We start from the raw sequence: 13,607 nt of genomic DNA, 5'->3' as shown, positions 1-13,607 counted from the left end.
ATGGCAGTTATCTTAATATAAATAATAATTATATTATGAATTTTGTTTAATAAAATTATGTAACAGAATTATGGATATATTGCATTTAACTATCGTATTTTTAATTATTCCTTACAAACATATTAAATGTGTAACTCAATATTATTGTTTTTAAATTAATTATTTTAAAAATATTAAGAGGACTCGGTACCCCCAAATCAATGAAATTACCGATTTTTCAATTTTTTACTGGAAAAGTACCTTAATATCCTTACTACATTGAAGAGAAATTTTGAAACGATCTGATGATAATAAATGCTATAAAAGGTTTTTAAAAATTTTGACACCCCTTTAAATGCCACACCCCCTTAGTGTTTATTTCTTTTTACTTCTTAATTTTTTCAGTAACTTACTAAAAATCAATGTAAATGGAAAGGAGTGTAATTAAATGACTCCAACTATAAAACAATTCTGCTTATGTGTATAAGCTGATTTATTTAAATACAAATTGAAGTTGTGAAAAATTTTTTCACCCTTAAACTGGCAAATTTATATATTTATACTGAGTTCAGAAATTATTTTATGTGCATTATGAGTCAACTTTGCTATGCTTATTCAAAAATTGAAATTATCTGTTATCAGACACGAACAGAAAGAGGTGGTGTAATGAAAGTGATCAATTTCTGATCGTAGCATTATTGAAATAGTGCTGAAACAAACTTTAAACTCTTTAATTAATTAAAATGCACATAAATTAATTTAAAATGCAATTTATATACGAGAACAAATGGCTAAAATAAGAGAAGAAATCACATAAGCTGCTGAGTGGTTTTAAATAAAATGTTTTATGTGCGTTAAAATTTAAAATTTTGCTTTTTTCAAAAAAAATGAATAAAACGAAAAAATTAATATTATTAATATTGATTAGAAAATATACTGTAATTAATTCATGGATTAAAATTGTTTTGAGCGTGTTTTAAAAAACAAAAACAGCTAAAGAAAAATTCTACTTGCAATTTTATGATTTTTTTACAATATTTCTAGCCAGATAAGGTTTTAAACAAAAGCTTGCAATTTATATTCAATTTATATTAATTAATCAAGTGAGCAATACTAAGTTTTATTTTATATATTTTGAAATTCATTAATAAAATTTTTAAGAAATTTGAAATCATTTAATGACCATTCATTTTACATTCTTTAAACTGCGTTTTCTCAGTTTGCAATTTTCAGTGTATCCTTTTACTTAAAGTCCTAAAATTTGTACAGATATGGATCAAATTATTTAATAATTTTATTATTTAATAATTCCCGTAGACATGCCTAGAGAAGGGATGTTTGGGGTGTGATTAATGGCTAGACACCCAATTTAGAAAAATAAATTCTTTAATTAATCAAAATACGTACATGGCAATAATTAACAGGAATCTCAGCGATGAGTAAACGCGTACATGAACTTGTAAAAACAGAAGGCGAAAGTTCTTTTTTTCAGTCCCGCAGAGATGATATTCTTATTGCGAAGAGAACTCGAAGCGCCGAAGAAATGTGTGTGTGTGTGGGGGGGAGATAGACCCACAGCATCTCCCTTCCTAGAAAAAAAAAAAACCGCTAAAAATCTGAAAAAGAGAGGGAAAAAATTAGTCTTCCACAAATCGTTTGGGGGAAGTGGGCACGACGTCCCGAACGAGTTTGATAATTTGCTTTCGCAGGAGCACTTTTTTCAGGTGGCTGTTCGTTTACTGGATAGGTTGGTTGCTGCAATGAGGCCTTATCCACATCAGTTAAACTGGGAGGTTCTGATATATCATTTGGGACTAAATAAGCAGGTTTTACTCTGTCGATAGACACAGTGATATCATGTCCTTGTTTAGAAAAGGTAAAAGTTTTATCACCACGTCGAAGTACTTTGTACGGACCCGTGTACGGTGTATGGAAGGAGGATTTTACCGTGTCTACACGTGGAAAAAACATGAGAACATTTATACACAAAAGATCTGTTTTTTAGAGTGATTGATAGTAGCAGTCGGACGAAGATGTTCTAGATTATCATTCAATTTTTTTAGGAAGTCACTCCTCGGAATGTTGCTATCAGGAGGCATAAAGAATTGTCCCGAAAGACGCAAAGTTTGGCCATACACAAGTTCGACTGGAGAGCAGTTAAGTTCCCTTTTGAAAGCAGTCCGAAGACTCAAAAGAACTGAAGGCAATGCGATAGTCCAGTGTACGGATGTGTGACACATTATAGATTGTTTGAGAGATATGTGCTGCCTTTCAATGATGCCGTTGGCTTGTGGGTGAGACGCGGTGGTGTGAGAAAGGCGAATACCAAAGTTCTTGGCTAGTTTTCGAAAGAGTTCACTGTGAAATTGACTACCACGATCCGTGGTGATCAGAGCAGGCACACCGAATCTTGAGATCCAGCCAGCATAAAGAGCAGTGGCGACAGTCTCTGCCCGTATATCTTTCAATGTATACGCTTCAGGACAGCGAGTATACCTGTTGATGCATGTCATACAGTAAGACATTCCTTGAGATGATGGAAGAGGTTTAATAAAATCTATATTGATATGAGAAAAACGTTCATCTTGGACTATAAAAGTAGCTAAAGGAGAGTGTACATGACAAGACACTTTAGCCTTTTGACATTGTAGGCAAGTTTTGGCGAAGTTCGTGACATCCCTTTTCATTCCGGGCCAGACAAATCGGTCACTAATTAACTTCAGTGTTGCTTTAGGTCCAAGATGAGAAAGATTATGTAGAGCTGAAAAGACAAGTTTTCTACGACTGTCTGGAACAAAAGGACGGATTTTAACATGTGAAATGTCGGAATACAGTTCTACAGAACTCTCAGGCATTTTTAACTTCTTTAATTGCAGAACTGGATTTTTTTTTTTTTTTTGGTCTAAAAAGGATTGGAGTACAGTGTCACTCTGTTGTGCTTTCGGCATAGATTCATAGTTAACAGGAATGACATTAGCAACCATTTCGATACGAGAAAGAGCATCGGCTGGTCCATTTTCTGCACCTCTCACATGTTGAATATCAGTAGTGAACTGGCCGATGAAATTAAGTTAATTAATTTGTGGAGGTGAGAGCTTGTCATACTTTTGAAAAAATGCTTTTGTGAGTGGCTTATGATCTGTAAATACTTGAAAGTTCTTACCTTCAAGCAGATATCTGAAGTATTTGATAGCGGCAAATATTGCTAGCAGCTCTCGGTCGTACGTACTGTACTTTTGTTTCGTATCGCTCAATTTTCTGGAGAAAAATCCTAATGGTCCCCATGTTTGAGCATTCAGTTGTTGGACGCAAGCGCCTATGGCTTTGTCTGATGCGTTGCACATGACAGCAATTTTCTTCTTTTGGGTCTGGGAGGAATAAGTTTGTAGCCTGTGTCAAAAGCTGTTTACATGACTCAAAGGCTGTTTCAGTGTCTATTGACCGATTTAAAGTTTTGTCATTTTTCTTACAACGTCCGAGCATACCATTTAAAGGAAGTTGAACTTCAGCAGCATGATTTAAAAATCTCCTATAAAAATTAAGAATTCCCCCAAAATGTCTGAGTTCATTAATAGTTTTGGGTTTAGGAAAATCTTGGATAACTTTAATTTTTTTCTGGTAAAGGAATGATTCCATTTTTGACGATAATGTGACCTAAAAATTTTACGCGTTCTGCAGCAAATGTGCATTTAGGAAGGTTGACAGTCAAATTATGACTTTTTAATCTCTTAAAAACTTCTTCGATATGAAGTATAGGTTCATCGAGGAATGATGAAGCAATCAAAATATCATCTATATAGACGAAACATAAATTTAAATCTGAGAAAATTTGATCGAGTAATCTTTGCATGGTTTACGCAGCATTGCGTAAACCAAATGTCGTGTAATTCAACTCAAATAATCCGAAAGGAGTAACTATTGCCGTTTTTGGTATGTCCACTTTACTCATGGGTACCTGGTGATATGCCTTCTTGAGGTCTAATTTTGAAAAAACAGTTTTATTGCTCAAATTAGATGTAAAATCATGTAGGTGTCTAATTGGATAATTATCTGGAACAGTGATTGAATTTAATTTACGGTAGTCCCCTCAAGGCCTCCAAGACCCATCCGGTTTTTTCCCCATGTGGAGAGGATTACTCCAGGAGCTTTTAGAAGGGCTACAAATGCCTTTTTGCACTAAATAAGTGAATTCGGCTTTTACGGCAGCCAATTTGTGAGGCGCTAGGCTCCTAGCCTTAGCTGCTACTGGAGAATCTTTAGCTTCGATTACGTGAGTAATTCCAAGAGTATTGTTATCCAAAGGCTGTTTTAAAACATCTTGAAACAGAGAATCATATTTTTAAAGTAAATCATTAAACACATGTAACGGTTGTAAAACTGTAATTTTGTGTACAGTATCCCGTGATATCTTGCCATCGGACTCAACGTTAGTCATGCTGTCAATTAATTTTTTGGATTTTAAATTAACAATGTCATAATTACTTAAAATGTCTGCGCCCAAAATTGGTCGCGAAACATTAGCAATAGTAAAAGTCCATGGAAAAATTCGGCATAGAACTATGTCTAAATTGACTAAACATTTTCCATATACATCAATTTTGGTACCATTTGCTGCAATTAAATTGAGCAATGATGTTGGTTTACATCGGTCTTTTGGAGTAGGAGGCAAAACAGACAATTCAGCGCCCGTGTCAACCAAAAAATGTGTTCTTAAAGATTGTTCATATACAAGGAGGCGACAATTATTTTGGCCCGGTGGCGTTCGTCGCCACACACGTTTGGCCGTTTAGTTTTCCGATTTAAAAGTGCAAGGTTTGTTGCATTTAACGGCTTTGTCGCCGAACTTGGTGTGGTACCAACACATGGATGTGTTTTCAGTTTGTTTATTCGTGGGCAAGGATATAGATCTAGAAATAGAACGACCACCAGAGTGAGATCGAACACGAGAAAACAATGTGAAAAGTTTATCTACTTTTTTTTTTATTTAAATCAGATATTTGTTTCTGTAAATTATCTAAAGTATCACTTGTATCAGTAGAATTAGTTACTTTCGATTTCACTTCCATTGCATGAAGCTGGGTAGGACTTGTGATGTCAGAGATTTTGTCAGCCATAGCGGCTAATTCTTTAAGTTCGATATCAGAAGAGGCCAATATGGCTTGCATCTGGGCTGGAAGGCGTTGAAGCCACAAGGATTTTAGTAATTCAATTCCGACGAGAGGTCCCGCCAGTTCTTGCATTTGTCGGAGTAAAACAGATGGACGTTTGTCACCTAAATCAATGTCTCTCAAAAGTTTTTTTAATTTTTGTTCTTCAGAGTCAGAAAATACTTCAGTTAATCTTTTAAGATTATCATAAGCATCAATAACTGGAGGAAGATCAATTATATCACTTACCTGACTTAAGATGTCAGTCTCGATGTGGCCTACCACTATATGGTATTTTGGGATATCGGTAGTTATCCCACTGTTAAAGAATTGGCTTTCAATCTGGCGAAACCAAATATTTGGATTATCTTTTCCAAACGGCGGTACTTTAACTGAAATTCTGTTGGTTTCAGGTGCTTGCGTTGAAACGATAGTATCGTCGTTAACAGACATGTTCGAACAATTAAAAACGTGTTCTTAATACCGTAGTCACCAAGTTTTCGTCGAATTAATGGCTAGAGACCCAATTTAGAAAAATAAATTCTTTAATTAATCAAAATACGTACATGGCAATAAAAACAGGAATATTACGAATGTTTTGCATCATTTTCTATAATTACTAAGTGCTATTTCATCAACTTCTCTCATGATCACCAAACTTATGCCTCTCAAATAATTGCCATGCTTATCAGAATAATTGCTTATCATCGACCACCAATAGATGGCGACTCTGCAATCAACTTCTGCCATGATCAACAGATGGAGCCACCCTATCTTCACCATGGAAGAATTCCATGCAATAGAATTCAAGAATTTTCCACTTTAAATCTTTAAAGTGGATCTCATTCTTCATTACGATGTACCCCGTAGGGTAAATAATTTCTGAGTAAAAGTCGTAAGACTAAATACTCATTCTTACTGCAATTCATGCTTTCAAGTTCTGCTGAAATTCAGGATGCCTCTCTCTCAACCCTAAATGAAATTGACTCTGTCTTTCTAAAAGATAATCCAGCTGAAGATTCTCCTACTCAAACCATAAACCATACTCCATAACTGCAATGACATTCCACAAACAGACAACGATATTCCGTTCTCAAAACAAGAAATCAAGCAAATAATTAAAAACCTAACTTTAAAAAGGGCACCAGGCCCAGATGGCATCGATAATCACATAATAAAATTAATCAATCAAGCCCATCCTGGCATAATCTCTAGGTTTTTGCAATCGATGTATAGAGCTCTCGGCCTTTCCTGATTGTCTGAAAATTGGTAATATTCAGAAGAAGAATAAAAGCTCTTCAATAAAGAGAATAAAAGCTCCAATGAACTTAAATCTTATCGTCCGATATACCTTCTCCCAGACCTGGGAAAAATTTTGGAAAGATGTCTTATCGGCAGCCTTAAATTTCGTGTTTACAGCAAAACTTAATAAGCAATAACCATTTTGGATTTCAAAGCCTACTTTCAACAAGTCATGCAATTAATTCAGCTCTTGAACAAGTCAGAAGAAATAAAATCAACCAACTTCATTCTGCAATAATATGTCTCGACTTATAATCAGCTTTTAATTCTTTATGGTGGCCAACAGTTTTACAATCGCTGCGTTCCTTTAAGTGCCCTCAAAATTTATTTTAATTATTCAATATTACTTCGGAAACAGGAAAAGCATGATTCTTTGTAACAACACTGAAATTGTACGTAATCAAGTCAAAGAATGTCCCCAGGAGTCTTGCAGATCTCTGGAATATCAGTTTCAACAACACCATTGCTTATCCATGGCCAGATCACTCAAAACTAGCAGATTTGCAAACGATGTAGCTTTTATTACAAGTGGCTGTACCAAAGACATTTTACAGGATAACTGCAACGAAACACTTAAGATATTTAACCAAATTTGCAAAATTCAAAATCTGAATATTTCACATAGTAAGTTCCAAGTCTTAGTGATCGATAAACCAGGGTAAAATATAACTAAAGCTTTAGCTCAAAAAATTGATAATCAAAAGATCAAATCTGTGAATACAATCAAGTACCTCGGTTTAACAGTCGACAAGAAATTTTCCTGGATTCCTCATATACAAAATATAAACTTCGTACAACATCTATAGCTAACTGCCTACGACCTATGCATGGATATAAACTGGGGCTTAAATCCCCATATAACACGGATTCTTCTAAAAACAGTCATATAAAAAATATCGGAATCTGGGCACAACCAATGACAGTGAGAAGTATTAAATGTTTAAATTCAATTCGCTCTTTGCATTACTCGGGCGTATCGCACAACTTCAAATATAGCACTTGATATTTTAGCTCGTACTCTTCCACTATCAATCAGTGCAGAAATGGAAACCGCTTATATGAAAGTCCTTCAACTTAACCAAGCCTCGGAATTTAACAGCCAAACCTTTCGGCCATCCAACTATGAAAATAAAATTAACCCCAATGTTATTCAACCAGCGCTTCGTTTCAGCAAAATAAAATTCCCATCTCTGAAGAAAATTCAAGTAGTTCATCTCCAATTGCTTATACTGATGGATAAAACAATTGAAGGAAAAGTTGGTTCCGCAGTCTACTTTCAAAATTACACCTTCAAATATCATCAAATGAAAAGACCATCTCCATAATAATAATGATGTTTTCCAAGCGGAATTGTCAGCCATAAAAGCAGCGAATGAAATAGCCATTCTAAAAACTCTGAATGAAACTATGAATAATAAGCAGCGAATGAAATAGCCATTCTAAAAACTCTGAATGAAACTATGAATTTAGCATAAAATCTGACTCCCAAGCAGCTGTTCTAGAGATTAAGAAGCTACCTTCCTCTCCACTGATATCCGACATAAATTCTCTTCTTGGCAAAATTCCAAACTGCAAAATTCAAATTTCATGGATTAAAGGACATAGTGGCCATTTCGATAATGATCAGGCAGTTGAATTATCCAAAGAAGTAGTTATTACTAAAGATGGTACTGAAATTATCATTCCGTGGTCTCGCTCAAATTTCAAGTACCAACTAAAGCAACCCTTGCTTTAACATCTTGGCAAGATTTGTGGTGCAATGCTCCACAGGAAAGACGCAGATATAACTTGAACTCCCAATGTAAGCTTCGCATCTCTGTACTCGAATCCTTCATTAAATTACTATACAACAGGACACGGTTCCTTCCCCACATATTTCTACGCAGGAAATATAAAGAACTCTGATATCTATCTGCATATGTGGAGAACAGGGAACTCCTGATCATTACACTTTCTCATGCCTTTCAGCTGAGGATATTCGTATAAAATCCCCATGAACTGATATCCTGGCATTCCAAAGGTTTCTAATTAAGATAAACACCAGTATACAAAGTTTCAAAAAATTATACAACGACTCTCTTCCTACGGCCTAGATCTCTGTCAAGTGTAAGTCCACATACTTCATAAATTTAGTGAACTTTTACATACTGTGATTATGGGCAAAATGACTCCACTCGTGAACATTATAAATTGCAATAAATGATTATATCTTAAATGACGCATTGGATACCCACCTCTTTAGCATTACGATTACTATTCCTTATAACATTGTGTTGCCAGTACTAATTATAATTATCTCATTATATTTATCTGTTTACTAATTATGTTTATCTCCTATTTTTGTTGCACCAAAACAGATGTTCAATTTAATTTTTGTATTTCAAACTGTATTCCGACTATTTTGTGATCTACTTATGTCCTACATCATTATTTTTAATACATACTGGATGCGGAGCGTACTGTGGGATTGCACGATGTACCATAATAGGCAAACTCTAGACTATTTGGAAAGTTTCAGCCTATTAAATTCATAAAACTTGCATTCTCCGCCTTTTTTACAAGAGTTAGTGTGGGAAGGCGTTACCAGTTGACTTATGGTACATTGCTGGTATCCCCCATACTTTTATTTGTACCTGCAAAGAATTCAGTGTAAATCTTTTAAATGAGTTACAGACATAAAATTAGTTATTTACAACCTTGTGTTTGCCAAAGATTTTAGTTAAGATTCTATCGATTTCTAGGGTTAACAAGCAGAGGTACCTCTTCATCAGGAGCATATAAATCTGCAACGAAGGGAAAGGCAGGTTGTATTCATACCCAAAAAGAGTAAAGCAAACGAAAATGTAGCGTCATCTGTCGGCAGAAATAGTAATGAAAATCGAAAAAAAAATTAAGGTAATAGAAAGAGTCTATTAACTTAATTACTTTTCTTAAAAACAAAAACTTACTACCTATAATTTAACGAATTCGCTTTACACCTGTTCAGTATGAATACAACCGTGGTTTTCCCTTCGTTGCGGATTTCTTTGCTCCTGTTTACCCTCGAAATCGATAGTGTATTGACTAAAACATACTCCAAACATAAGATTGTTGATTTGCTAATTGCATGTTTTACCTTGGCGTGCTTTTGCCTTGATGTACAGAAAGCTAAATGAAATAAGCTGTTGTTATTATTCATCACATTGTATACTCATTTTAAATCATAACTTATGTAAATGCTTGAATATCTGATGTTGCGCTGTGATACAAGAATGGAATAAAGTAAAGATTTTTTTATTGCTAATTTTTTGTTTTTTAAGAGTTACATTAAAAATTTATGTTGTTTAAACTCGTACATTACATTAAAACAGGCACAATAAATGTAGTCTAAATACATATTACACAGTCCCTTCATCTGTACAATAAGGAGAGGATTCTTCAGTTTTCAAGAAATATTTCAAAGATTTTTCACTCATTGTAATATTTTCATCTGCATACAATAATCCCATTATGACTTTCGAAGATTTATTTAACTTCTGAAGATTTTTACATTGGTCAAAATTTTCCCAGCTATCACAGATTATGGATTTGAATTGACACAGTTTCACACTTGAGATGAATAATTCCGTCGACCTTGAATGACTACAAATCAAGTCTTCGATTACTTTCGTCACTGGAAAAAAGAAAAAAAGCCTTAAAAAAACGTAATAATTTAACAATAACTCGTGACATTTATTTTAAGTTCTAGTAAGAATTAAATCCTGAGAAACGGGATGGCTGCTCAGAAGGTTTTTTAATTTTCCTCATGTGAACAACAGGGAGCCATCCTTAAAGAGTCCTCCACGAAGAGTTGGCCCTTAGGCGGATTACCCTGGAGTGCTTTGCTATTATCTAAGCAGTCCATTATAGATATTTCCCCAGAGCATGATGCTATGCAAATTTAAAACATAAGCCACAATTTTAATAATTAACGTATATTTTTTGATAAGCATGCTAGAGTACTTTGCCGTTGATGATTATTCACACCGATTAACCCAGTATATGTATGAGCAAGATTGAAATTCATTAAGCAGAGAAAACTTCATCTAATTAGCAAAAATGGGTTTTAATTCTTGATTATACGATCCTAAAATACTTCGTAATTTAATTGACATTAATGGTAAGGTACTCAAATGTTCTAATTTGGCTGAAGGCAGCAAAACTTTCAGCCCATGGGAAGCAATTTTACGTGCACTGGAACGTAAATTTACCCCAAGATGGCAACAGGAACCTGACCTTAAACGGCATACTATTTATTTTTTGCATATGTCTCACACAGGTTATCTACTTGTATCAATAAAACGGTATTTGTCAAGGTTTTTAACATAACACAGGACAAAATATAATTACCATATTCTCGATTGTATAGGCGGCACATTAATTTTTGCATCTTATTTAGAAAATAAAAATTAAAAAAAAAAAAAAAATGGAAATAATCTACTGTTACGGCTGAAAACATCGCAGACGAAAACTTGTGGGAGAAAAAGTCGGGGTACAGAGCATAGAGGAGAAACGAAAGCAAAGAAAAAAAATACTTCCAAAACACTGCGGTGCAAAATATCGTCGTCGAAAATGAAGAGATTCAATAACTCCCCAGTTTAAAGATTTCGTCGCGAAAATATCACGGTAAAAAATAAAGCACCTGCGTTTTTAAGGCTTTGAAAGTTGTAAGTGTATATTCGCATAACGATTTTTGATCACAAAAAGGAAACAGGAATATTTTTATTTTTATACTTCACAATTTTGAATTAACTAATAAAATTTTGCTGAAAAAGTAAGAAGGGTACTTAATATTTACAGACGGAAAATGAGTAGAAAAATTAATGCAAATTATAGCACTTAATTGAATTCAAACTTATATACTTAGTAAAGGTCATGAATAAATTAATCCTTTTTATAAAGTTTTAATTTTTCATAAAGTATATTCTGAAAAAGTTTAGGAAAAGGAAGACAAATAATTGCATGAGAATACTTCTATAAAAATCCTTTTATTAATTATCAAATTATTTTCTTTCGTGTTTGTTAACCTGATATTCTGTTAGTAATATATGTTTTGTTTCCGTTTATTCTTATAGTTAACATTTTCATTTACAGCATGGAGGCAATTATTTGGATGACGATTTGTTAGTTATGACGAAATCAGCTACATAAAATTTCAGTAGGGGATTTGGATGAATCAGATTATGACAAAGCACTCTAGGACTGTCTGCTTAAAGAAAGAGACACATTTCTAAAGTACTTTCTTAGGAACTGGTTCACATCTATGTTATGCATAAAGAAAATTACTAGAATCTCTTGCAGCAAGCTCTTTCGCTGAGTCGAAATACCAGATTTTAGCGACTTTACCACTCGGACTCTGGAGGCCAGTTCAGCAGGAGAATATTTACGGAAAATATTTCTTTTTACATCAGTCATTGGAATATTCAGATTAAAAATTATACCCAGAATATATAAAAGCAAATTTCTTTTTTTCAGAAATATATAATTGCAGTGAACCCTCTCAGAAGCACTGGTATCGTTTTAAGACGACCAGTGTTTCTAAGAACAGAAAAAAAAAATATAGGTTTTAATCATTATGCAAGATGACATAACCCACGAGAAGTTAAAAAGATATGGAATCTTGAGTGGTAGCTTTAAAGAGGATTTGCCAATTATTTTTGCAACCGTTCGTTAAAGAATCAACCACATATTTCCAATTTCAAAAAACGTCTTCAAAGGCTTAGGTGTTAGATATATCATCATTTACATTTTAAGGGCTATGTAAAGTTCTAAATTTAATTTTGCATATACTTTTCGAAAAGATTAATGTAAAGGAAACATGCATTATGAACGAGAGAAAAATATAAAAAAAGACAATCCTGGGGGCGTCTCCTAGGGAACCGGAAAAAAAACAGGGAATCAATGAAACAGATTTCGAAAAGTGGAATTGGACAAAACCACAGTTTTTCAGTCTCTATACTGATTTCATTTATTTGTGCAACTTTTACTTTTTTCCACTTCTTCGTATTTCTATGTACATTTCATTCTTTACATAAATTAAAATTTTATTATTCCTTAAATAAATGAAAAGCTTCGCCTTCTTGATTGAATACAGTGGCTTTCTTATCACCCGAATTATGACCTCCTTTATTTATATACATATGAGAAGTATTGGAAAACTACAATACGGATATAAAAATATGCATCTTCAGTTCGTAAGCGGCGATTAAAAGTAATATAATAGAATAATATAATTTTATGGTATTTTTGCGTGGGTACGGGCTCGTAATAGAATGAATGCACGCAGGTTCGAAGATAGGTTGGTAACATTTATTTTATTAAAAGAAATTGAAATTTCCACAGAAATACTCGTAAAAGTATTCACAGTATCACAGAATACAATCAGTACTTACTTCAAACTACTAAGAATGTTAAACAGAACACAATGCAAAACACATCTAAAGAGAAGGCTAACCCGGAGACATGTCAGTACTCCGAACTCAAGCTGAACTAACAACTCGCAAATAACAACTGGTTCGATGTGTCTCTATACGTAACGATTAAGAAAATAAGGAAAGAAATGGGACCTTCGAATTTTAAACAGGTGAAACGATGACGGTAACACTTCCGGCGAAGAAAATTATCTTGTTTTTCAACTCAATCGTCAGAAGTGAAGCTGCTAGGGATAGTTTCCCGAAAATTTACTAATTGCTTTCATCTTACATAGAGATTCTCATTTGTTTTCCGAAACAATTATCTGTTACTATTAATGAAAGAAAAAATTTCATGTTACGAATAAATTAAAGTTATAATGTGGAAGTAAATCATTTATTAAAATAAAATCTGTTCTAATAAACTCACAAATCAGTATTTCGAAAAGTTTAAGTACAGTGACATACAGCATACAATTCTCTTGTTAAAACAATTTATGAATTTTTTGTGTTTAATTGCGTTTCTTTCATCGAAAAGATGTTTAATATGTTGATGATTTATATTAACAAAGTTATATAATATATTTTCAATGTGAAATATGCAGTAACATATAACTTGCTTTAAAATAATTGTGTCACAGAATCAGCGCGAATTCATGAATGTTACTAAAGTAAAAAAGGACAATATAATAATGAGCACTAAAATTAATAAGGACAATATGCGAATTTTTCGCGAGTAATACTTCCTTTA

At 33.6% G+C, this 13,607-nt stretch overlaps 1 protein-coding gene across 1 annotated transcript in view; it reads right to left on the bottom strand.

Moving 5' to 3' along the window:
- Positions 1 to 1,401: 1,401 nt before the first annotated feature.
- The window catches only part of LOC146994454 (uncharacterized), a 95,169-nt gene continuing 82,963 nt past the window's right edge, over positions 1,402 to 13,607 (bottom strand). The window contains exon 4 of the mRNA XM_085826497.1: positions 1,402 to 1,568. Within this exon, the coding sequence (XP_085682623.1) occupies positions 1,468 to 1,568 (101 nt within the window). The 3' untranslated portion in view covers positions 1,402 to 1,467. The remainder of the gene's footprint in view (positions 1,569 to 13,607) is intronic.

Source organism: Stegodyphus dumicola, chromosome 11, assembly GCF_044657685.1.
Source record: "Stegodyphus dumicola isolate Sdum_Otavi_A_Nest chromosome 11, ASM4465768v1".
Classification (NCBI taxonomy): domain Eukaryota; kingdom Metazoa; phylum Arthropoda; class Arachnida; order Araneae; family Eresidae; genus Stegodyphus; species Stegodyphus dumicola.
This window is presented reverse-complemented; position numbering and strand designations above follow the sequence as displayed.